Source organism: Alligator sinensis, unplaced genomic scaffold, assembly GCF_000455745.1.
Source record: "Alligator sinensis unplaced genomic scaffold, ASM45574v1 scaffold84_1, whole genome shotgun sequence".
Taxonomy (NCBI): domain Eukaryota; kingdom Metazoa; phylum Chordata; order Crocodylia; family Alligatoridae; genus Alligator; species Alligator sinensis.
In genome coordinates, this window is record NW_005842268.1 from 1,566,477 (window position 1) to 1,589,940 (window position 23,464).

Below are 23,464 nucleotides of genomic sequence, written 5' to 3' on the forward strand. Positions count from 1 at the left end.
TTGGTCAGTGTGAAGAGGTACTAACACAAAATGAGGATGCAGGAGTGGAGAAAACAATCAAGCCTGGAGAGCAGCGACTCAGAAGCAGCTGCTCCCTGCGTATAGAGCCCGGGGGCGGGGCCGCACAGCATGGAGGAGGAGACGGGAGCAAGAGGCATCTCCTCCGGGGGAGAGAACAGAGAGAAGATTGTGGAGTTGGGGCGATTCTGGAGGTTGGTCCAGCATGTCAGAGAGGGCTGGACGAAGGAAGGGAGTTGGGTGGCTCTGGAGGACATGAGTGAACTTTAATTGGATTTGCACCAAAGAAAAATAGAGGTGCGGGAAGAGGAGAAGCTGAGAGAAAGAGGTGGGGGGGAGATGCTTTGGAAAAAAAAAAAAAGAGAAAGTAAGAAAGGAAAAACAACAAACACGTAGGGAGACCTTGGCTTTGATTTTGATTTTGTTGAAGTTATTGACTGCTCCTCAGGAGGTTTGAGGATAAAACAAGGAGGAACATGTGAGTACTTACAGAAATAAAGGGGAAGTAGCACTGAAAGTGAAAATTTCGGGATGATTCAAGACACAGCTTTGAAAGTTAGTTTGATTAAGCTGTATATCAATAAAGAAAAGAATGCCCCAAAGGTGTTTATGAAAGACTTAAAATTTTTTTTTTTTTTTTTACCAAAAAATATAATATTCTTGTGGTAGTTGTGCGTGTGAAGGAACACAAAGGACAATAAAGAGAATCGTTTGACTACAGCAGACTGTAGTTTGAGTATTAACCTAAATCTGTGCATCAGGTAAGAAAAACAGTGGAAAGGTGGGGCCACTGATAAAAATGGTTAGAGATTGCCAGTAGCCTACTGCAGCAAATAATACCTCCCGATTAATAACATCAAAATCCATCAAGACATGGCAGGTGAGAGTCGGAATCGACACAGGAGGTGATAGCTAAGGCAATCAGAGAAACCATCACAGTCAGTGAAACAAATGCCTATGACTCAAATTCATACAGAGAAGAGCTGTTTGGTAAAAAAAAAAAAAAAAAGAGCCTGCACCAGTCTGTTAAAGTGGTTTTGTGCTCACAGGAATGCTGAATTAAAGAACTTTTTTCTTCTCCCAGAAAATCCTTTCTCAATTCAGAAAAACTAGAAAATTGTGTCAGGGCTACATGCTTCTGTAAAGTATTCATACGCTGTAGTATACAGACATAATTAAGAAGCAACCTGAGGTTGTTCACTGCCAGCTCAGTGAAGCAGAGGCATTTAACAGACTAGAAAGCAGTTTTACAGGGCTTTTATTCCTCAAATACAATTTTTTTCCTGTAAAATAGTATCTATCAAACATAATGTACAGCAAGGCCTAAAGAATATGACTGAGGGTTTAATTCTTAAAGAGCTTCTTACCAAGAAAAATTCTTGTAATTGTATGTAGCTCTATTAACTTGAGGTTCCATCCTACTACCATTACATTCTATTCTCACTGTAGCAACATCTGCAAACTTTGGGGCTGATCCTGGAAATCCTTACTATTAAAAGGTAATGCACAGTGTGACTGAAGGTTACACAAGTGTGCCAGGCAATAGGAACGGATGATAATAAGGGCTACCAAAATGCGGTCCACGATTTGCGTGTACAGCTACCAGAGCATGAAGAATAACATGACAGAATAACATCATATGGCAACAGCCATGCTGAAAGTTTTGAAAAGTAAGAGGCTTTGCTCAGAATTGGAACTGGGACATGAGGAGATCACCAGTTTTTCATATTTTTTAGCTTGCAAAGCAAATACTTTTTCTATACAATCCTTATAAATTGAACGTTGCTGCAATTGTTAAGTACACAGTGAAGCAGGTGCTGTAAATAACATGGTCTTTGCTTTCAAGCTTAAAGTAGCCTTATCACTTTCATTTAATTGAAGTGTAGTAGCAGAAAACATTAAAGTAAATGAAACTATTGCTATTCAGTCTGAAATTGTATATAAAAAAGCAAAATGTAAGTTGCATCAGCCCCTAAGAAGATCTCACACACATTTTTCAAGTAAACTACACTGTTAGGAGAGTGACATAGCACAGATTCATCATTATTACAACAGCAACAAAACCAGCAGCTGCAAGCTGCATTTAAATGCATCATTCAGTCATTAGTACCTGGGAAGGCCCAGCCACATGACCCAGGATGGTGACCAACTAGCATCATATTCGTTTTCACTGATTGTGCTTGGCTGTTCTTCATTAGCCTGGGATTGTTCTTCAACAATCTGGACCTCTAACGTTTTGAGTGAAACAACTGAAGAGGCAGCACTGGCTTTCAGCATGGCTACTGCCTCACTGTGACTGAGATTGGTCAGATCAATGCCGTTAATATTCAGCAGCACATCACCTGTTTAAAGGCACAAACAAGAGCATAAGTCATGTGGATTTTCAGAGTCATCCTCCTGTGAAAACACATAGCCAGTACTCAAAGCATTCTCACCCATCATTCAAATAGGTTATCTTCTAAGCCTAGACAGTCTGAACCAATAATTCTCACAGGGATAATTGCAACTTTCTAACATGGAAGCCTCATAACTACCGTTTAAACATCAACATTGTCAAAGAGTTAAAGCCAATCTTTCTGGCAGCTGTGCCACAAGTTAAGACCTGCACCCTCCTAGGCCTGCCAATTCCCGTCTCCTGCTCAATCTATTGTTTTGCTTTCTACTCTCTGCCCTGCGCTCTCTAGCTGATCCCTTCCTCTATCTACTGCTGTATTCCCTGCTCGCTCCCCAAACTGTGTGTAAAATGTACAGAAGCTACTTGTGCTACTTGTGATCCACACTTCTCTACTGCATGCTCTAGAAGAAAGACCCTGATGCCACTGCAGCACTGCTCTCCACAGCACATCCTCCAGGGCTTGGTTCAAGTCCACGTGCCTGAACACTGAATCTTTCCCATCACTTCCCCTGGGTGACTCTGGTCACCACAAAGGATTTTATTCCCATTTTTTCCATATTAAAGTGTTCTTTTTCTTCCCTCAACCCAACTATTCATATATCACACATGGGGAGAGACAGTTCCTCAAATGCTGGGCCCAGCCTATGGAAAAAAAAGAGTCAAACACCAAAACAGGATATGTGCGCTAAAACAAAGTGCAAGATCAGATCCTCCACTCATAACCCATGATTTCCTGATCTCACCAAGCTACCCTACCTATTTTTGTCTAAACATCCATTTCCTAACCTGGGGGGAAGCATGGTACTATATGTTTCATTCCAGTTTGTGAGATCTGACAGAATCATTTGTCAGTGCTTTTAGAAGCTCTGATACCATCTGCATGTAGACAACAAGGTCATCCACAGAAGAATTGAATGATACAGGTGCCCCACTTAGAACCAAACCCTACCTCGTTTGATCCGGCCATCTCTTGCAAGACAGCCCTGGGGTTGCACGCTAGTGACAAAGATTGGCAGTTCACCACTTTTGCTGCCTCTGCCTCCTGCCACTGTCATCCCAAGGGATTCATGTGGTTCTTTTTTCACGGTAATGTGCTTTTCTTGGCATTTAACACACTGTGAAAGGTCCTACAAGAAGATAACAAAATATCATTAAAATTAATTTTAAAGAGGGGGAGGGGCTTAACAGGATCCTAAGGTGCCTATACATGTACATCGAGGCTGCCCTGACACGTTGGAGCAGACTTGATTAACTGAGTCTGCTGAAGTGTGGCATTGAGGTGGATGTCGTCTACCTGGACTTCAAGAAGGCCTCTGACAGTTTCTCACCCCATTCTCATAAAAAAACTAGGCGACTGTGGAATTGATGCCTACAGTCAGATGAGTGGCAAATTGGCTCAAGGGTCACACCCAGAGAGTGATGGTGGACAGGTATTTTTGACCTGGAGGTATGTGGGCAGTGGAGTTCCCCAGGGCTCAGTCCTCGGGTCTGTGCTATTCAACATCTTAATCAGCAACTTGGAGGGAACACTGGGGGTGGGGGGGAGGGGGGGGCAGAATCCAGCTAGATCTATACAGGTTACAGAAGTGGGTGGATGAGAACAGAATGGAATTCAACGCAGACAAGTGCAAGGTGCTGCATCTGGGGACAAGGAACACACCTGTAGGCTGGAGAACACCCTTCTTGTCAACATGGTGGCAGAATGGGATCCTGGAGTTGTTGTTGACTCCAGGATGAATATGAGCTGCCAATGCGAGGAAGCAGTCAGGAAGGCTAACTGCATCTTGTCATGCATCTACAGATGCATCGCAAGCAGATCCAGGGAGGTGATCCTTCCCCTCCGTGCGGTGCTGGTCAGGCCTCAGTTGGAGTACTGCGTCCAACTCTGGGCGTCACACTTCAAGAGGGATATGGCTAGCCTTGAGAGGGTCCAGAGGAGGGCCAATCGCATGGTCGGGGCAGCAAACCAGGCCCTATGAAGATAGACTGAAGGGCCTAAATCTATTCAGCCTCCACAAGAGAAGACTGAGAGGGGATCTGGTGGCTGTCTATAAACTCACCAGGGGGGACCAGCAGAAAATAGGGGAGGCTCTGTTCCCCTGGGCACCACCTGAGATAACAAGGAATAACGACCACAAATTGATTGATACAGGTTCAGGCTTGATATCAGGAGGCATTACTTTATGGTTAGGGCTGCCAAGCTCTGGAATGGGCTCGCAAGGGAGGTGGTGCTCTCCCCTACCTTGGGGGTCTTCAAGAGGAGATTGGATAGATATCTGGCTGGGGTATTAAGATCCCAACACTTGTTTCTGCCCAGGGCAGGGGGTTGGACTTGATGATCTGTTCAGGTCCCTTCCGACTCTAGAAATCATGAAACTCCAGCAGACTCCAGTGTTATGTGCATCAGTATCTCTGAGCTGAAAATGGCTTTAACTAAAGCCTTCACCGACATTTTTCAGCACAGGGATGCCGATACATGTCACACTCCCAGCACTTTAATTAGAGTGGAGAGACTCTAATTAAAGTGCCTCCCTGCCCCGCCTCCTGGAGCACATGTATAAACTCTCCTAGTCTATAGTTAGGTACTTCAACAAAATAGCTTGGGTTTTTTAAACTTAGTAGGAACAGTAGGCTCTAAATAAGCTCCGTAAGATCTACTGATACTTAGTAGTTTTGAAAAATCAAGCTGTTTATTTAGGTACCTAAATATGAATTAGGAACACAATAAAGCACCCCCCCTTTTCTTTTTTTTTTAAAGCTCCCCCTTGATTTTTTCAAGATGTCGTTAGGCAGGGTGGAGAGAAGGGGTAACACCTACATTATGCAATGTCACTCACGTTTGAGCAGTGCTACCAAAACCTATTTGTTCAAATAGTTGGCATGATGGTACTGCATAACCAAGGACTTTTGTAATTTTGGTGAAAGTCACAGTTATTAAGTGCATCATTTTGTAAGCAGAGTATGGACCAAAGGCCTTCTGTAGGACCAATAGGAAATGAAAGTGCATATATGATAGACCTTAAGGGCCATGTGAAGAGATACCCCTTTAAAACAGTGTATTTGTTTTCTATGCATTTTTTTCTTTTGCCTTTGCAGCCTGTTTCCAGAATCTCTTTAGAATATAAAAAGAAGAGATAAGCCTCCCTCCCCACCCCCCGGGGGTGTATTCTGGTAACGGATTCTTTAATGTAGTCCCCTACTGATTTTAATGACAATTCCACACCTGAAGTGAAAGTGAGAATATTTCATGTTTATTAAGCCTTTGATGATCAAGAATCCGGCTTACCTGAGCTGGGCTTCATGCTATCAGGAGGGTTTCAACATGAATTAAGATGCACTGTATTTACTAAAGCCCATGTCCCCTAGATATTTAGTGATAATTTCAAAGCATTCCACATTCACCTTTGCTGATCATCTCGTCTACTGGAGGTTTAGATGGAAGTTAAAATAACAGAAATTATATAAGCGCCTTCCAACTGCAATTACGTCACTGTCCCCCCTTCCATGTGGAACAATGCAGCACTATATTTTTGTATTCCAGGATGTCAGACAATGTTTAGTATAATAGAGCAGCTGGCATACTGCCATAATGTATATACTACTGGGATGTGCACTGTACCAGATAAAGGCAGTTCATATTTAATTCCTTCAGGTTTTGTAGCCATTGACTTACTGGTGATGCACAACTATACAAATGGCTCTCTTTCAGCCAGCAAATCTGAGAATCAACTCTCAATTATCCTTAGATAAGAGGGGAGTGGAGATGACCTACATGGCGACACTCACCCTGCCCTTTTTTGAAACCTGAAACTTTGGAAGAAAACCCAAAAAGGGGAAAAGAAATGCTCAGAAGTCCTCAGAACTTAAAAGTGTGGCACTGAGTTGTGAGCCACACAGCATGCATTTATTGAAAAGAGAAATGAAGGTCTATTACAGCACAGCACTCTGAAAGAATATATGGATGTAGGGAATTTGAAGAACCAAAGCTGAATTTTTGGAACTATCAAACATTGAAAACACTGGCACAGCAATATTATAAGTTTATAGTAGGTCTACTCAACTTTTGATTAGATTCATGCAAGCCTTCATTCACATTATGCTTTCACCCCTACCAGACAAAATATAAAGTACATGATAGCTTTGCAGTGACTCCTGCAGAGTAACTCTTTCCTAAGAACCCTAGTCTGTTCACAGGTTTGAGAATTATACACTGAATCTGAGGTACTTGCTGTCCAGTGGCTTGCTTAGCAGAAAAGCAGAGGGCCACCTGGATGCAATCTTCCTACACAGTAATACTACGCTTCCCCCTTTTTCATACCCTTAAACTACAATTTTATCTCAGGGAGAAGCCCCACGTTTGCTGCTGTAGTCAATAAATGTGAACAACACTAAAGTCCTATTGTACTTCCTATTAAGGCACAGAAAAAAAGCACCAACCTTATGTGAACTGGGTCTGCTATGAAACAGCTGTTGGGACTGGTGCTGGCTGCTGGCATGAGTCCCTGCTTCTCGAAGAATACTGACGGTCTGCGATTTCACTGGTCTGCAGATTGTTAAATTCACCCTCTCCCCACTAGCCTGAGGGATACACGTACACAAGGAAAACACTGAAGTTCACATGACATTATGAACCATGAGGAGGAATCAGGAGTCCTGTTTGCTACTCCCAGCTCTACTGACTAGTATGTAAATTTGGGCAAGTCATATTCCCTTTTCAATCCCCAGTTTTGTGCAATGAAACAAGACATAACAACGTCCACTTTCATAAAGCTTTGTGAGAGCTTGAAGGAAGAAGGGCAATATGTACAAAACATGATTCTGACTTTCTTTTATTTCTTGTTTCAGACAATAGGCTCAGCTGTGCTCACCTTGCTCCTGTTGCCTTAAGCAAGCAAGCAATGAGAGACACGCCTGCTCACTTGCATTCAATCCCCAGATGCCAAAGGGGGCAGGTGTTTAATGTATCATGCACTAAAATCAATACTAAACAACAAGAGCTGGAATTACTATGGTGCATGGGCACAATACACAAGTCATTCTATCTTGCAACATGCCATAGTTCTTCAGTGACCTCTGGCTATATCTGCAATTTTTTTTTAAACCTATCAAGGTGTTTACAGTTTCATGTAGAAAGAAGGCCTGCCAGGTGGGGAATACAATTTACCTGGATAATCTGGGCAGCAAGTTCAGGTGTCCCATGCTTCAGATCATGCCCATTGATTGCAAGGACTCGGTCATTGCTGCAGAGTCGGCCATCTTGAGCAGCCAATCCCCCTTCCAAAAGGTCGAGAATAAAAACTCCAGGCTCATCTGTTCTGCGTACTAGTTTAATGCCAAGCTGTTCACTAGAGTCACGCTTATGCAGTGTCACCTGGAAACTGTCCTCTCTCTGGGAGTTGCTGCTGTCAGTGTGGTTGTGATTACGGCTTCCAAAGCGCCTCTCTCTGAGCACGGTGAGGTGCAGCGCCACACAAGGCTGGGAAAGGACAGCACGAGCATGGTTGTGTGACACGTTGCTGATGTCAAAGTTGTTAACCTGGAAAACAGGAATTAGAACAATTGTCATTTGCATTTTTTTGTTTCTGGATATATCATTAAAATCCCTGCAAAGCTAGCATTCAAACAACCCCGTTACAAACCACAAACAGCCACTACCCGGGATGACCTACTTATGCCATTATGCATTCAATTCTCTACTGAAAACCCACTTCAGCAAAACCAACTCACATCAACATGATACCATCTTCACTGCAGTTATTTAAAAAATCCACTACCTACCCACTACCACCCCCACAGTTTCACTATATTTGTATCTACTTTTCCTTATATTTCATATGGTTTCTCTTTAGTGCAGGAGCTGAACACAACAATAGGATTAAAAAATAGATCCTTAATATTAAAAAATCCCAACAGCAAAATCTCTAATGCAAAATGTGTTCAAGTGTTTATAGAGCCAGGATTTCTGTTGCAACTTAAAAATAAGAGTTTTGAAAAAACACATGTACAAACTGCTTTAAAGCAGTGGTTATCCATCAGCATGTTGTGGCACCCTGGGATGACTTGCAATCCTTTTAAGGGTGCTGCAGAGTTCCCTATAGTACTAACAGGTGTACAGACACCTACGCAGGATTCACAAGATAAACAGTAAGATCTCACATAGGAATTCATAGCTTCAAAAACATTCTGACATGCTGTCGTCCAGTTCCCCGAGTCATGTCACCTGGCCTGTGGGTCCCCCCATGGGTTTGAAAATTTGATGGCAGGGGAGTGGTGGCAGTATTAATTGCCGCTCCCCTGCTGTTAAATTTCTAGACTTGAGGGGAGCCCCATGGGCCAGGTAACATGGCCCTACATGCAAGATAAAGCGCACAGGATAGTGTTGGGCCCAATCCCATGATGCCAAGGTATGCAAGGATGGGTGGCACAGAGTCTAATCCAGCCCATGGACTGGCCCTGCACCATTCGTTTGGCTTGTGGGCCCTAAAGGTTGGGCACTACTGGTTTAAATCTGAAAGGCAACAGAGAAAAATACAAAAAACTGGTTAGCATGACAGGGAACAGTTACTGAGCTAAAGGTTCAGGTATTCAACTAAGCTGACTACCAGAGTGGCTGAGCGTCACGCTAAATCTAAACCGTGGCATGTAGCATGCGCAATGCTACAGAACTAATGGTTCTCAGATTGTCCCGATTTTAGTGACTGGGTAACTCGTGTTCACAACTCATGTTTATGCTATTTGCTTTTTCATATATTAGTGCACTTTATATTATACCCATATTCATGGTTTATAAAACCAGAAAGCACCATGCTCATACAGATGGTCCTTTAGAAGGTCCCAAGTCCTTTTCAGAATCATTGTTTCCCAGAACAGGTCCATTGTTTGGCCATATTAAAGCTCACATTGCTTGTTCGAGTTCAGTTTACCCAACAAATCTAGACTGCTCTGACCTAGTTTCTATGTTATTTACAACTCTCCCAAATCAGGTGTCATGTACAGGTGAGATGATGACAATGATGACTTAAATATTACGAGGCCATGAACATATCTGCTCAATGACGATTCCTCATTTAAACTGCATTGGACCATTTAATGTGCCCCAGAGAATAGCACTTGCAGTGCAGGCTGTTCACTGTACAGACTTTCAGCTTTAATTTGCAGTCTTGCAACTCAGGCCCAGAACTGTGAATAAGAAACCAGCCTCATATTTACATAAGAAAGCGGAGATAGATGCTGGTTTGGACTCACGTCCAGGACTTCCTATTTTAAGTCCCAAACCAGTTTAGGAACTCTAATGAAGGGTGCAGAATTAAAGACAAAAACAAATCACCGCCACTGGTATCACTTCTGATCAGAACGATGATAAATGTTTGGGCTGGAGTCAAATAATTCAAAGCCTGGATTGCAAGATACAAAACATTAAAATAAATGCATCTCAGTCTAATTGTTATCAATATTTTTTTTTTTTAAATCCACCTCAGTTTGGTTCTGATATTACTTGCCTGCAACTGAGAACTATATGACATTATTTCTAGTTCTAAAAGTGATTTCAAAGCTTGGAATTTCAAGATCTCATATGGTTTTTACATACCAGGCTCACTATCAGGAATGCTATTATAAATGTCAGAACAGCAACAAGGCAAGGATTTCTTTGGATGATCTCTCTTATTGAACCAACTTCATAGTTGGAATAGAGCTAAACAAGCTTTCATATGTAAGGGATTCTTCTTCAGGCAAGAATAGCAATACATGATGGAATGGGAATGAGTCAGTAAATATACAGAAAAAGTTTTTGTGCATGGGTCAAAGTGATTAATTTTCTTCCTCTCCTGGAAAAAGGTGATAGGACCCTTAAGTCTCAGGCTACTGCTGCTGTCTTGTGTAGTTCCTGTTTCAACATTCAAGATGATCTTGGCACAACGAAGTGGAAGAAGAATTGGACTTAGAGCTCACGAAGTGCAACATCCTTCAATTCAAGTGGGCCGTTATAACTCTTCTTTGAAGTAGAAACAGAAATTGTTTATATTAGCAGTAACATGCGACTCAGCTTCTCAGACTTTTTCTGGGTGAGGTACAAAGTCATTAAATAGTTCTTAAATATTTGTGAAGCTAAATCCATAATTTTCAAAAATGGGCACCTAAAATTGGAAATGGACTTCAGAAATGGAAATGCACTAACATTAAACATTCACATTTGGAAAATAGTAGCCTCGAGTCTTAAAAGTCTGTTAACAATATTGGAAATATTGAAGTTCAGTAATTCTTAAACGTGGCATAGCATCAACCTGGGTTGCCATGAGTTCCTTTTAACAGTGTTGTGGAGTGCTGCTCAATATCAGCACTGTTAGATGTGCAAATACCTACACATAATTCACAAGATAAACCTATACATTCCAAATGTGAATCCATAGAATCAAAAGCATTCCACCCGAATGTAGTTTTTCTGAGTTCTTAACAACAAAAGAACTGCACTATTATTTTTTAACAATTAAAATCAAACCAAACTCTAAACCAGTGGTCTCCAACCTTTTTATGGTAAAGATCAATTTTTGGAAGTAAAGGACACCCCCAGGATCTACCTCCCCCCACCCGCCCCACCCCCTGCCTCATGCGCCCCTGGACTGCAGAATGTCCTTGACCCGGCTGGGCCAGGGCCTGATTCCACTTCTGTGCTGTGGCTGCGCTGAGCCGTGCCCGCTTGGCGGAAAGACCAACATAGATAGCATCGAACCCCGGCCCAGCTGTGTCTGGAAGTCTCCGCGGTCTAGGGGTGTGTTGGGGGTAGGAAGGGTCCTGCCACTGGGTGCAGCCTGGCAGAGGCCCCAGGGGCCTGTGGACCACCCCCCCCATGTGCTCAGCGCAGATGCGGCACAGAATGGCTCACTTGCTTGACCGGGCTTTAAACTAAGCTCACCAGGGGATGGGCGGACAACCACCAGAGCAAGCTCACCAAGCATCAACTGCAAAACCAGCAGGTTAGGATGATGCTCAAGGGAACCCACTCATACCCCAGCCCAGGAACAGAGCTCCTCCATGAGTACAAGGAAGTCTAGGGCCTCTAATGGCACACTTATGTGCCTATACACTAATGCTAGGAATTTGGGGAATAAACAGGAGGAAGCGGTCCTTCTGCTAAACAAAAATGACTACAATCTCATAGGGATCACAGAGACCTGGTGGGATGACTCCTATGACTGGACTACCGGTATAAATGGCTACACCTTATACAGGAAAGATCGTGTCGAAGAAAGGGGCAGGGGTGTAGCTCTCTATGTGAAGGGAGCCCCCCAACTCCACGTGCCTCTGAATGACCAGATCTTCCCAGACCCGGCTAGGCCAGGGTTTGATCCCACTTCTGTGCCGCTGCTGCGCTGAGCCATGTCTGCCTCATGGCTAGATGAACATGGCATTAGGCCCTGGCTGGGTCAAGTCTGGGACTCTCCATGGTCCAGGGACGTACTGTGGGGGGCTCCCACTGCTGGGCACAGCCTAGTGGAGGCCCTGGGGGGCCCATCCCCCACCATGCTCAGGACAAGGTGGCTGCTGCTGCAGGCTGCCCACTGCATTCGGAGCACAGGTGGGAGAGGGGAATGGACCCCAGGGGCCTCCACCAGGCTGTGCCCAGCAGCAGGAGTCTCCTCCATACGCCCCTGGACTGTGAAGAGTCCCAGACCTGGCTGGATCAGGCCAGGGCCTGATCCCACTTCATAGATTCATAGGTATTACAAATGGAAGGGACCTTGTAAGATCTTCGGGTCCAGGCCCCTGCCCAAAGGGCAGGAAGTCAGCTAGGGTCAAAGGATCCCAGCAAGATAAACATCCAAATGTTTCTTGAAAAAGTGTCCAGAGTAGGTCCTTGCACCACCTCTGCAGGGAATTTTTTTCCAGGCTTTGGGGCCTCGGACAGTAAAGAAATATTTCCTTATGTCCAGTCTAAACGGTCTTGCAGGAATCTGTGACTGTTGGACCTTGTCATCCCCTGGGGTGTTCTGGTGAACAGGCGTTCCCCCAGATCCTGATGCACACCTCTTATGTACTTATAGGCTGCCACCAAGTTACCCCTGAGACTATGCTTCTCCAGACTGAAGAGTCCCATGGCTCTCAGCCTCTCTTCGTAAGGTCTGTTCTCTTGCCCTCTGATCACATGCGTGGTTCTCCTCTGGACTCTCTCAAGCTTCTCCACATGCTTCTTGAATTGTGGAGCCCAGAATTAGATACAACACTCCAGGTGCAGCCTCACCAAGGCCAGGTACAGCAGGAGGATGACATCCTGGATCTTGCTCAAGATGCGTTGGTAGATGCAAGCCAGAGTTTTGTTCACTTTGCCAGCTGTGACACGGCATTGGTGGCTCATATTCATCTTGTGGTCAGTCATGACCCCCAAGTCTCTTTCAGTCACGGTGCTAGTGAATGTAGCATTGCTGAGCCTATAAATGTGACCTTGGGAATGGTGGAGCACCTTGCATTTCTCTGTACTAAATGCCATCAGATATTCATCTGCCCACCTGCAAGCCTATTGAGATCGGCCTGGATCACCAGCCTATCCTCAAGCGTGGACACGCTTCCCCAAAGTTTGGTGTCGTCAGCAAACTTGGCCAGTCCACTTTTGACACTTTTGACAGTGTCCCGATCGTTTATGAAGACACTAAGAAGTACAGGGTCTGAGAATAGAGTCTTGGGGTACACCGCTAGTCACAGTGGCATGTTGATTCAGTTCTGTAAACTACCACTCTCCGGGACCGACCTCGGAGCCAGTTCCCCAGCCATCAGACTGTGGAGTAGTCAAGGCTGCAGCTGCCCAATTTTTCCATGAGGGCATCATGGGTCACCAGGTCAAAGGCTTTTTTAAAGTCCAAATATATGACATCAAACTCTTCCTTTTTGTCCAGGTGATACGTCACCTGGTCATAGAAGGAAATGAGGTTGGTCAAGCAAGACCTACCCGCTGCAAACCCATGCTGGCTATCCCTCAGGATGTTGCGTTCTGTTAGCCTGTCAAGAATGGTTTCTTTGATAATTTTTTCCAAAATCTTCCTAGAGATTGAGTTCAAACTGATTGGCCTGTAGTTTCCTGGGTCATCTCTCCTCTCTTTCTTGAAGATGGGCACTACATTGGCCCTCTTCCAATCTTCAGGTACTTTGCCCAAGCGCCACGAGTTCTCGAAGAGCCTCGCCAGTGGCTGCGTTATGATGTTTGCCAGTTCCTTTAGCACTCTTGGGTGCAACCTATCCAGACCAGCTGATTTATGGGGATCCAGCCTCTCAAGATGCTCCCTGACAAGATCCACGCAAATGGTGGGCATATATACATCTTCACCCTGGTCATCCCGCATCACGTACAGCAGGGTGGTCCCTTTGGGCTGGTGAAAAACCAACACAAAGTAATCATTAAGCAGATTGGCTTTTTCCTGGGTGTCGGTAGTCAGCTGTCCCAGCTGGCTTAGCAGGGGTCCAATATTGTCCTTGTTTTTCTTTCAATTCCCCACATATCTAAAGAAGGACTTTTTATTGTCCTTGATTCGTGTAGCCAGGTGGAGTTCAGTTGTGGCCTTGGCTTTTTGAGTTCGCTCCCTGCAGGTCCGGACCACTGCAGTATACTCTGCAGGCAGCTGCAGCGGGCTGCCCGCTGCGGCCGGAGCACAGGTAGGAGAGGGAAATAGACCCCCAGGGCCTCTCCTGGGCTGAGTCCAGTGGCAGGAGCCACCCCACCATGCACCCCTGGACAACCAGATCTTCCCAGACCTGGCTGAGCTGGGGCTTCCCCCATGTGAGTGTCTGCTGCTTAGCTAAGCTGTGCCCACACATGGCCAGCTTGCAGCAGGGCTCATGGCGCAGTGGCAGCCACTTCTGGAGGAGCCCCCTTGGCTCCAATCCTCCCACCACTTGTCCAGGCTGGGGCCCCCACTTACCTTTCCCTGCACCTGGCTGGGCCACATGGTCAATCACTCACTGCGGGGGCCTCAATCTAGCCCCCGCCCCTTCCTTGCCCCACAGACTGACCTGCTCGGGTGGGGGGTGGGGTGGTAGAAAGAGGTGCATTCACACATGCCCCCAGCTGCCCCCCGCCCAGGATCGACTAAAAGAGGCTCCGAGATTGACCTGTCGATCAGGATCAATGGGTTGGTGACCACTACTCTAAACTATACAAACTGCAGTCCTGCTGACCTCTACTTTGATATGCATTGATCCAACAAGAATATTGATCCAACAAGAATATTTTCTGTGGCAGACCCATTTCTGAAGGCCACAGTCATATCCTGTAGTCTCTATAAATAAAACCACCTCCTTGTTGTACCAATCTTATGACCAAAATGGTAGAATTAGCAAAAAAGGGCAAAAAGTAAATGTTTGACTAGAATCTATAAGATAGGATTCCAAGTCAAGTCACATACTTGCCATGCTCTTTGCACAAGGATATTAAATATGATGCCCTTCGTTTAAGTGCTGGAAGTTAACTTTAAAAATTCAATTTGGATGAACAAGAGCAGCTAAGGTTCACTTTACAGTCCTTCCTGGCTTCTCTAATCTGCTTATGTAAAGACTCCCAGAAGAAATCTTCAGAAATATGCAAACGAAATAGAAACAAATACAGCTGAATGCAATTCAATTTTTAATTCTGATCTGCAGAGACCAAGCCCAGTAAAACCTATGATTTAGCTTAGCACCTGCAGAGGACAAATCCACGCAAAAAAGCTCAAAAATCTTCCATAGAGCCAGACGCATAACAAGGCAATTCAGCACCCAGGGCAGCTGCAACTCATGAGGCAGCGACAGCCTCTGGCTACTGCTGTGTTCCCTGCACAGTCATGTGGCTGTGGTAGCAGCTGCTATTTTTGTGCTCCCCTGGGGCTGTTGCCCCAGTGACCCTGCTTTATTACGCTACTGCTTGGACCCTGGCTCATCTCTTCCGCATCTTCTACATCAGTGGTTCTCAACGTTTTTTTTAGACTCAAGGCACCTCTTGTTAGGCTTGAAGCACCCCTTGGAAAATGCCAACTTTCAGTTTTCACTCATTTTTTGACTATGGAAGAATAATAGAGCAATATTTCTGTTGCAAAGAACTTAGAAAGACCATAACAGGACAGAATGGTTTTAACACTGTAGATTTCTACTTGAAATCTCTGGGTTTTTCTTATGGATCACTGTTTGCACACTTAACAGTGCTAACATTGTGTGGCACCTTGTAGCACCCTTGAAAGGATTTCAAGGCACCCCAGGGTGCTATGGGACCCTGGCTGAGAACGTCTCCCACAAGTTGCTTTTAATATCCATTTCCAAACAGTGGCAAAAGGACTCTCCTGAACATGCTCCAGGAATCTGCCTAGCCTCCATAGGACTAGGTCGATAGGGTTTACATGCTCTAGTTACAAGTTCTCCCTCATTTTAAGTCCCTTTATTATTACTTACAATTTTTTGGAACTATAATTGAGAGCTGCGCAATTAAATGAACTTCAACAGCTTCAGAGAAAGATCCACTACGCAGGCAGCCAAGAACAGCCACTAATTATTGAAAGGGCGCTCATTAAATGTTAAGATCAGTGACAGGATAGAGCAGCTAATAAATACCTGCAACTGCCTGCAAAAATAGGAAGATTTGGGCAAGCTATTGGGTCACTGAAAAGTCAAGACCCCTAAAGATTCAAGGAGTGAAAAGGTAGGTATCGCTGATATCAGATGTGATTTTTCTCAAGTACAAGTCAGTTTTATCTAAAGGATAACAAACATTTTCTAGCCATCTCCTTAAAATGTGTGGGTACAGTGTAAGGTCAGTTTATCAAGTCTACTGGAACATGAATAAACTAATGATTCTATTAAAGTCAAGTTGAAATGACTAATGGAACAAGTTTGTACCAGGGAGAATGGTCTACAGCGGGAGAGGAGGAGGAATTTATTACAGAACACAGGTTCCTATGGCCTCTACCTTCTTAAAATGTTAGTCTTCAACTCTTTTATGAATCCTTTGGAAGCAAAGAGGTCTGAGCTACTAATACTTTCTTCCAGTTCTTCAGTCTTCTGAATGTATATAATCAGTTTTAAATTATCAACCCACCCCTCCCCCAAAGTAGTTGTAATGGTCACAACATTAGCAAAAATAACCCTAATATTCAGAAGTGTGCCAGCAAAAATCAAGCCAATTAAGGACAGATCTACATTTTTGTTTTTAAACAACCACTATTGCTTTAAATCAATAAGACATGCAAGGATACATGCAAGTGAAGATGATATTACAGACTGGGAAGCACAACAGGCAAGGGAAAGACAAGCCCATGACTCAAGTCTACTGCACAGGGCAACTGATGCTAACTGTAGCAGGACTGAGTCCCAGGAGCAACCATGATGCCTCCAACTGGCCTCATGAATCCTGCCCATCTGTGGCTCTCCAGGTACCATCCCTCTTTGCTCTTTCCTGCCACACCGTGCTGTTAATATTTTATTTAGGAAAAAGGAAGGCTGTTCCTGGGTCACAGAGTGAGCCCTTGCCTTCCTCAAATCTACTGGTACCTGGCAAACTCCATCTGCCTCTGTTCTGTCCTCAGGCACTAATTCTGGCCCTCCTGGCCCATCCTCACCTTCCAGCACGCTGACTGCCTTAAGGGCTATTCATGGTCTCTGACCCCCACTAAGCCATGCCCAAGTCTCACAGATGTTACTGATTCACACTTAGGTGGGGCACTCTGCCCTCAAGTCAACTGCAGGGCACTTCAGGCCTCTACAACCTTGTTAGGGCCGTAGCTTTCCTGGCTTCTGCCCCTTTCTCTAGCTGGCCCGTTTCTGCCTCCGCCCAGTGCTCCAGGCCAGACTCCTGGGTTTCAGCCCTGGTCTCACCCTTGAAGTCTGATTTCCACTTTTTTGGGCTTTGGGCCCCTGCCCTAGCTCTTGCCTTCTCAGGCTTCTCCCCTCTTCCTGGGCTTTAGTCCCTGGACCTGGTATTCGTTTTCTCTGGCTTCTTGCCTTCTTGGGCTATGGATTCCTGGCCCTGGTTCCACCCATCTCCGGCTTGTGCTCCAATCCTCTCGGCCTCAGGCCTGCTACTGCCTGTTTGGGCTCTGTGCCCCACCCTTGGCAGGGTTCCAGACCTCATGTGCCTCTCAGACATTAAAATTGCAGTATACTCCTCAGGTGTCCCACCGCAGCCTCCTCATCACCCCTTTGCTAGCTGAGCCCAATCCACTGGTTTTTAACTATAATGGAAATGTATGCACACCGGCTGCAACACAAACACCAAGCCGGCTGGGTGTATAAGACTCCACCCTGCATGCTGCCAGTCCCATACTTGCAGTCTTCATTGCATGTAGATCCAAATAAATCACTGTCAGTCTTCTCAATGCAGAACTCCCTCTTTGGCAGCCTGCTGGGCCAGATTGACTGCCCATGGCTCAAGCCCTGGGTCTACGCCTCCCAAGCACTGTCCCTGCTGGTCACATGCATCCCCAGCCACCTGCAGGTGTTTCTAATGGGGCTTGCTGGCTGGCCTCTAATCTAGCACTTGTAGCAGTGCCACTGTCACCCCAACAGGGTTCTCCTCTATTGTATTATTAATACAATTATGTAATTATAAATACTAGGGCACTCATAGCTAGGGACCTACCAGATTAATGATTTTACACTTTTTGCAGAAACTGCAAATTTGGTAGGTTCCCCATGAAAAATCCCAGTCCCCATGAAAAAGCACCAAGTCAGGAGCAACCAGGAAGAAAAGAAGAGAGAGAGAGAGAGACAGACAGACAGACAGACAGACAGACAGAGAGCAAATGCTTCAAAAACAAAAGAGCAGAAAGCCCTGGCATCCTGAAGCACTGTGGGAAGGGAAAGAAAAGGAGAATGGAGAGATTTTTGTGGTGGAATGAGACGGATTCCCCCCCGCCTCTGATTGGCCGAGGGGCCCTGGAAATCCTGCCCCTCCTTGGAGATTGACACGCTGGGACCATGAAATACAGAGCCAGCCTCTGTGAAATTAGGTAGGACCTTACTCATAGCCTGTGGGCCCTGGCTGCCTATTCCCTTGCAGCCAGTTCAAGGGCCTGTTTTCTTCTACCTGGGCTGTTCTCGCCTGCTGTTTCTCCCTTAAAGTAATGAGGAGCCCCTGGCTCCCTGTTACACTAACTTCTTAGCCAAAAATAATCTTTGCTTTTTTGGAGTGTGCATAAAGCTCAAAAAAAAGGAAAGAACCCCACATTATTTGAAAACAAAACTCTTAGTTTGTCTCATTCATTTTAAAGCTATAGGAGAGAAATAATTATAGGAGGCTGGGCTCCATGAACTACGTAAATCATTGGCATCAGTACTGGAATAACAGACCCTGCTCTGAATAATAATTTCTTTTCCAACTAATCATTGCAAAGCTAACATTTACACACCACAGACTGCCAGAAGAACATCTCCCAAATCATTTAACATACAGTTCTGCAATGACTGAGTGCATACAAGTAGAGAAAGTATTTAATTAGATTCCATACTTGAAGTATCTGGTCTCCAGCAAGGAGCCTTCCATCTCGGGCAATGATCCCATCTCGGTACACCTCTTGAATAACAATGTTGATCAATGGCGTTTCATTGCCACCCACTATGCTAATGCCCAGCTCAATATAAGGATTGGACCGGTGAATTTCAATTGTAGTGATCTCTCCTTCAGGCAAGCTAGGTAGTGGCTGGGTTGCTGCCAGGTTAAAAAAACAAAACAAAACAAGATGAACCTTTGTATTTCAATACATTTTCAACACAGCAAATTCTTGCATGACAATATAGGCAACACTAGACGACAAACAAAAATTGGATTGCCTAAACTGTTTTCTGGAATAGCTACTTAGTATAAAAGACCTTGAGACATTTAACAGGGTCCACACCAATCAGAAAGTTAAGTATTACTTTAAAAGAAAGAGGAAATTCTGATCCCTAGGGGACCTGCCCTTTAAAAATAGTTATCTGGTTTTCCCAACATTTTCTTCTCAGTTAGCCTTGGCAAATATCAAAAGTTCAATATAAAGTGATAAGAGAAAATAGAAACAACACCTAGGGCCTGTCCCAAGCCACTGAAACAGTCTTTAGCCTTCTTCCTTAACTGGCTGTTACATTAACGACTACATTAATAGCCGCTGTCAATTTACCAGGTCAAGGGTAGTAGCAAGCATCTCCAAACACAACACACAGAGACAACTAATATAAAAAAGGAGGATGCTAACAAATGGGGGTGGGGGGCATAGGCTACAACAGGAAAAGGAAGGGGAAGAACCACCTTCCTCTGTGGTAAGGCTGAGCATTTCCTCTCTAAAATCCCAGATGCTAGAGGCGTTACTGTTAGTTCGATGCAGATGAATGCAGGAGTTACTCAGTTGCCTTTTCGTTCGAACAGGACAATACTCCATAGGTGGGAAGCCTGTTGATCCAGGAGGGGAAAAGAAAAATCTCATCTTAGAAACTAGTTTTAGCAATTCTACAGAAAATGCATTGCCTCAATGCAGCTACCACATCAATATTCCTAGTAGGGTGATTAACATGAACTACAGGGCCTGGTAGATTTGTGGCATAGCACCATGATGCCACCGCAGTAAATTAAGAATTACTAGGGGACATACATAACTGGAGATGTGGAAATCATTATTTATTTACAGGAGAAGCTTATTTGGAAATTTCTAGGCTTGATCTAGACAGGGAATTAAAAAAGATAAGCTTGACATACTGTCTGTCATGGCACTCTCTTCATAAGCAGGGTTGTCAAGGCCAGGTTCATCTGTCCACAGAGGAAGAGCAGTGGATGTAAAGTTCTGTTCCACTGGCACTGTTCCTGTCCCAGTCTGGTCTGCATCAGGAGACACAGTGCCCGGGCAATCTGTTACACAATGCCCATTTTCACACACAGCTTCTGACTGTGGTTTGCTTGTCTTCCGTCTCTCCAGTGCAACCCTTCGATGCGAAGCTCCGGGACACCTAGGGATAAGAAAAGATATGCTGCATCCACATACAGAGGAATGAAGAGGTGGAATTACAGTGGGCCTGAACAATTCAGTAAAACAAAAATTGACTTCTCCACTGCAAAAATTTGATTCAGAAAAGCCATAGCTCCCAAATCATATTGCTTTCTTTGTAACATTTCTACCAAGTTTTTCCCTCCTGTCAAGTGAGAAGTATTATAATACTACTATGGAGCTAAACCCTGAAAAGTTTTCTTTTTAAAATATTTTAAATGAATTTTCCAGTGTTTGGAATAAACAAAAAAGTAAAATTAGGTTAGTATTAAGGTCTATGGAGTAGTCTCCTTTTGGCAGAGATGGGAGAATCTATTTAGAAAATGTCAAGCTTTACAATGCAACAGGTGTAAGCATCCATGCCTTTGCTGGCCATCGTCTTACAACCCACTGTTCAAATTCCCTGCAACTCCCCCAACCCCACGAACTCCAGCACCCACCACTTTCATGATTCTCATCTCAACCTTCACCTCCACCCCAATCCAAGTTCTGCCAGCCCCTTGCTTCTTCCCCTCGTCTTCCTCAGACAGCTCCCCTTCCCCAAGGGTGGGTAGCACAGTTCTAGGTCCTTCATTCCATGTCCCTCTCAGTTCACTGCACTTCCCTTCTCCATGCTCCCATTCAATCCCTTTCCTTCCACCATGTCTCCTCTTCCACTCCACTAGCCTTGCCAGGAGTAGGTAACAGATCAATATGCATGTCTTAATCATAATTTGACCCTTATTCTGGAAACGGCTATAGGAGGACTATGGCCACAGTTAAGCGAAAAGAATGAAAACACTATATCCTATCAGCACTTGTGTGACCCTTTTCTGAGAACTGTAACCCTTCCTCCCTCCATTCCTCCCAGGGCAGCATCTGGAATCAGAACCAGGTTCTCCTCAATATTTTTAATAAAGAAATAAATAAAGCCCACCAGTAACAAGCAACTTCCAGTATGAGGGAAGAACAATAAAAGGAAAACACAGACCTTAATTAGCAGTTTCCTCTTTAATCACTATAAAGGGTTCTTTTCCCCATTTTTTGGCTCTTCTTTTGCTTCCTGATCTTCTGCCAGGGCTGGACATGCACATTCTTCCCTCTCAGCACTGAGTAGGCTTCTCGTTATAATTGTCTTTTAACAAGCCACTAAACTGTTCCACAACATCCCTAATACTATTACTATTTTTTGGTTGAGTGTGTTCCACGTGTTATGTGCATGGTCGGAGGATTTTAAGCACAAAACAACTATTTTTACATTTATGGTGATCTTCCATTTAACTTACTGCCTGTCGCATACAATTAGGTCTGAATCTTTGTTTTACATCTCTCTGCAGGATGCTGTTTTGGCAACTCGTGATTTTATGAGAGGGTCAAGGCTTTCAACCACTCTACAGGTACTAATTTTCATACTGTCAGGATGCCTTAGTTAACAGTAATAAGAAGACTGCTAATACCAATGTTTTTTAGGACATCAGAAAATTATCTAAAGTAGCTTTTGTATACAGCAGTGTGTCAGCAGTATAAAGGAAAATGGTCAGTGCTCCTCAGGATTTGTAATAAACAAATAAAAATACTACCTATCACTGGAAAGCTTGTAATGGTGACTTCCCAGGATATGGCTAGTTCTGGCAAGTGACATCTATAGAAGCTATACTATAGATTAGGTGTCAGTAAGATCTTCCTTATTTGGAACAGTGAGGCAGATTAACAGCCTCCCCAGGGAAGTTCTGGAATCCCCTACACTGGAGGTTTTCAAGAAGGATGGATAGTACTGGATAGGGATGATTTTGGAGTAGAATTCCTGCATTCATGCAGAGTTGAGCCAGATGAACCTTGAGGTCCTTTCCAACCCTGTTTTATGCTATTCCTAATCTTAGCTGTTGAGGTCATATAAATTTCAGTTCCAACATTACTTGATCAATATTGTGGGGACCGATTGTAGGTCGGAGTTTATTGCAGATGTATTTACTTGATTTTTAACTTGAAAGGGGGTTGTTTTGGATGTTCAAACTGAAGCCACTGGTGGGAGGAATGCAGAGAAGGGCACAGGTGCAAAACTAAACTCATTTCAGGGTATATTCCACAACACTAATGACTAGGGTTTTGAGAAATTCATTTGCTTACTCAGTGGTGAAGGAGGATTTTATCACAGCCTAAACCATCAATTTCTGCACAATGAAAGCTTTTAATTAAAACAAGTTTGAGCTCTCCTAATAACTTTCCAAATGTGAACTGAATGTAAATACAGCAGGCATGCACCCGACTAAACTGCCTCAGCTGCTGCTCATGGCTTTTCCTAGAAGTTAAGTGACACTTACTGGGCTCTGAGCAGTTGCATCACAGCTATTCTCAATATTGAGCTGTACACAGTAGCTTTGGAAAGCCAAGAGCAACAGGCCAGAAACAAAGGGTGGTGCCACAATAGTTTTGTGGAGTGGACTCAAAAAGTCCTCTGAAAGCTGGGTTTAATTATAGAGCTGTCTTTCACCTCACCCTTTCTTGCAGCATCTAAGCAAGTTGGAGGAGAGGATAGCAGTGCGGAACAACCCTTCCTTCTCAGCAGTTCAAAAGCTTTCAACGCTTTCTTCTCCCAGAAATGGGAGAAAGGCTGAAGAGGCTTTGAATGTACCAGACGCTCACTAGATAGAACCAGATATTGAGGATGAAAATCCTAAACAGGGTTCAAGGACAGCATCCTAGCTGGAATCCTAGTCCCCTTCTCCACCATGGCAGCCAACTCCTTGGGGACTGTCCCAAGCTTCCATTGTTTGTATGCCTCTTTCTTCTTTTTCAAGAGGACCGTGATAACCGTATTAAGTCAAGAGGGCTTCCCAGTCCTTCTGCTACCTTTCCTCCACATGTTGGGGAAAGGACTTCTTTTGTGCTTCAAGGATCGCGTCCTTGAGGAATGACCACTCTTCATGCACTCCTTTCATTTTTGGTCCCTTGCTCCACAGCACTTCCCCTACTATTGCCCTGAGCCTGTTGAAATTCGCTTTTCTGAAGTCCAAAACTTCAACCCTGCTATCTGATTTACCTGCCTTGAGACACTGAACATGATGGTTTTGTGGTCACTGTCACCGCCCAGGCTACCCTCTATATTGAAGTC

General features: G+C 44.4%; 1 protein-coding gene across 3 annotated transcripts in view; it reads right to left on the reverse strand.

Moving 5' to 3' along the window:
* Nucleotides 1-23,464, reverse strand: part of LNX2 (ligand of numb-protein X 2) — an 89,019-nt gene that overhangs the window by 3,938 nt on the left and 61,617 nt on the right. For 2 of the 3 annotated variants that reach the window (XM_006027797.3, XM_025209094.1), the window contains exons 3-9: nucleotides 20,088-20,335; nucleotides 19,644-19,784; nucleotides 18,868-19,067; nucleotides 7,578-7,949; nucleotides 6,851-6,991; nucleotides 3,363-3,540; nucleotides 2,129-2,360 (exon numbers count right to left, since the gene is read on the reverse strand). In XM_006027797.3, coding sequence (XP_006027859.1) covers nucleotides 2,129-2,360; nucleotides 3,363-3,540; nucleotides 6,851-6,991; nucleotides 7,578-7,949; nucleotides 18,868-19,067; nucleotides 19,644-19,784; nucleotides 20,088-20,335 — 1,512 coding nt within the window. The remainder of the gene's footprint in view (nucleotides 1-2,128; nucleotides 2,361-3,362; nucleotides 3,541-6,850; nucleotides 6,992-7,577; nucleotides 7,950-18,867; nucleotides 19,068-19,643; nucleotides 19,785-20,087; nucleotides 20,336-23,464) is intronic. The other variant, XM_025209095.1, reaches the window with a different exon arrangement.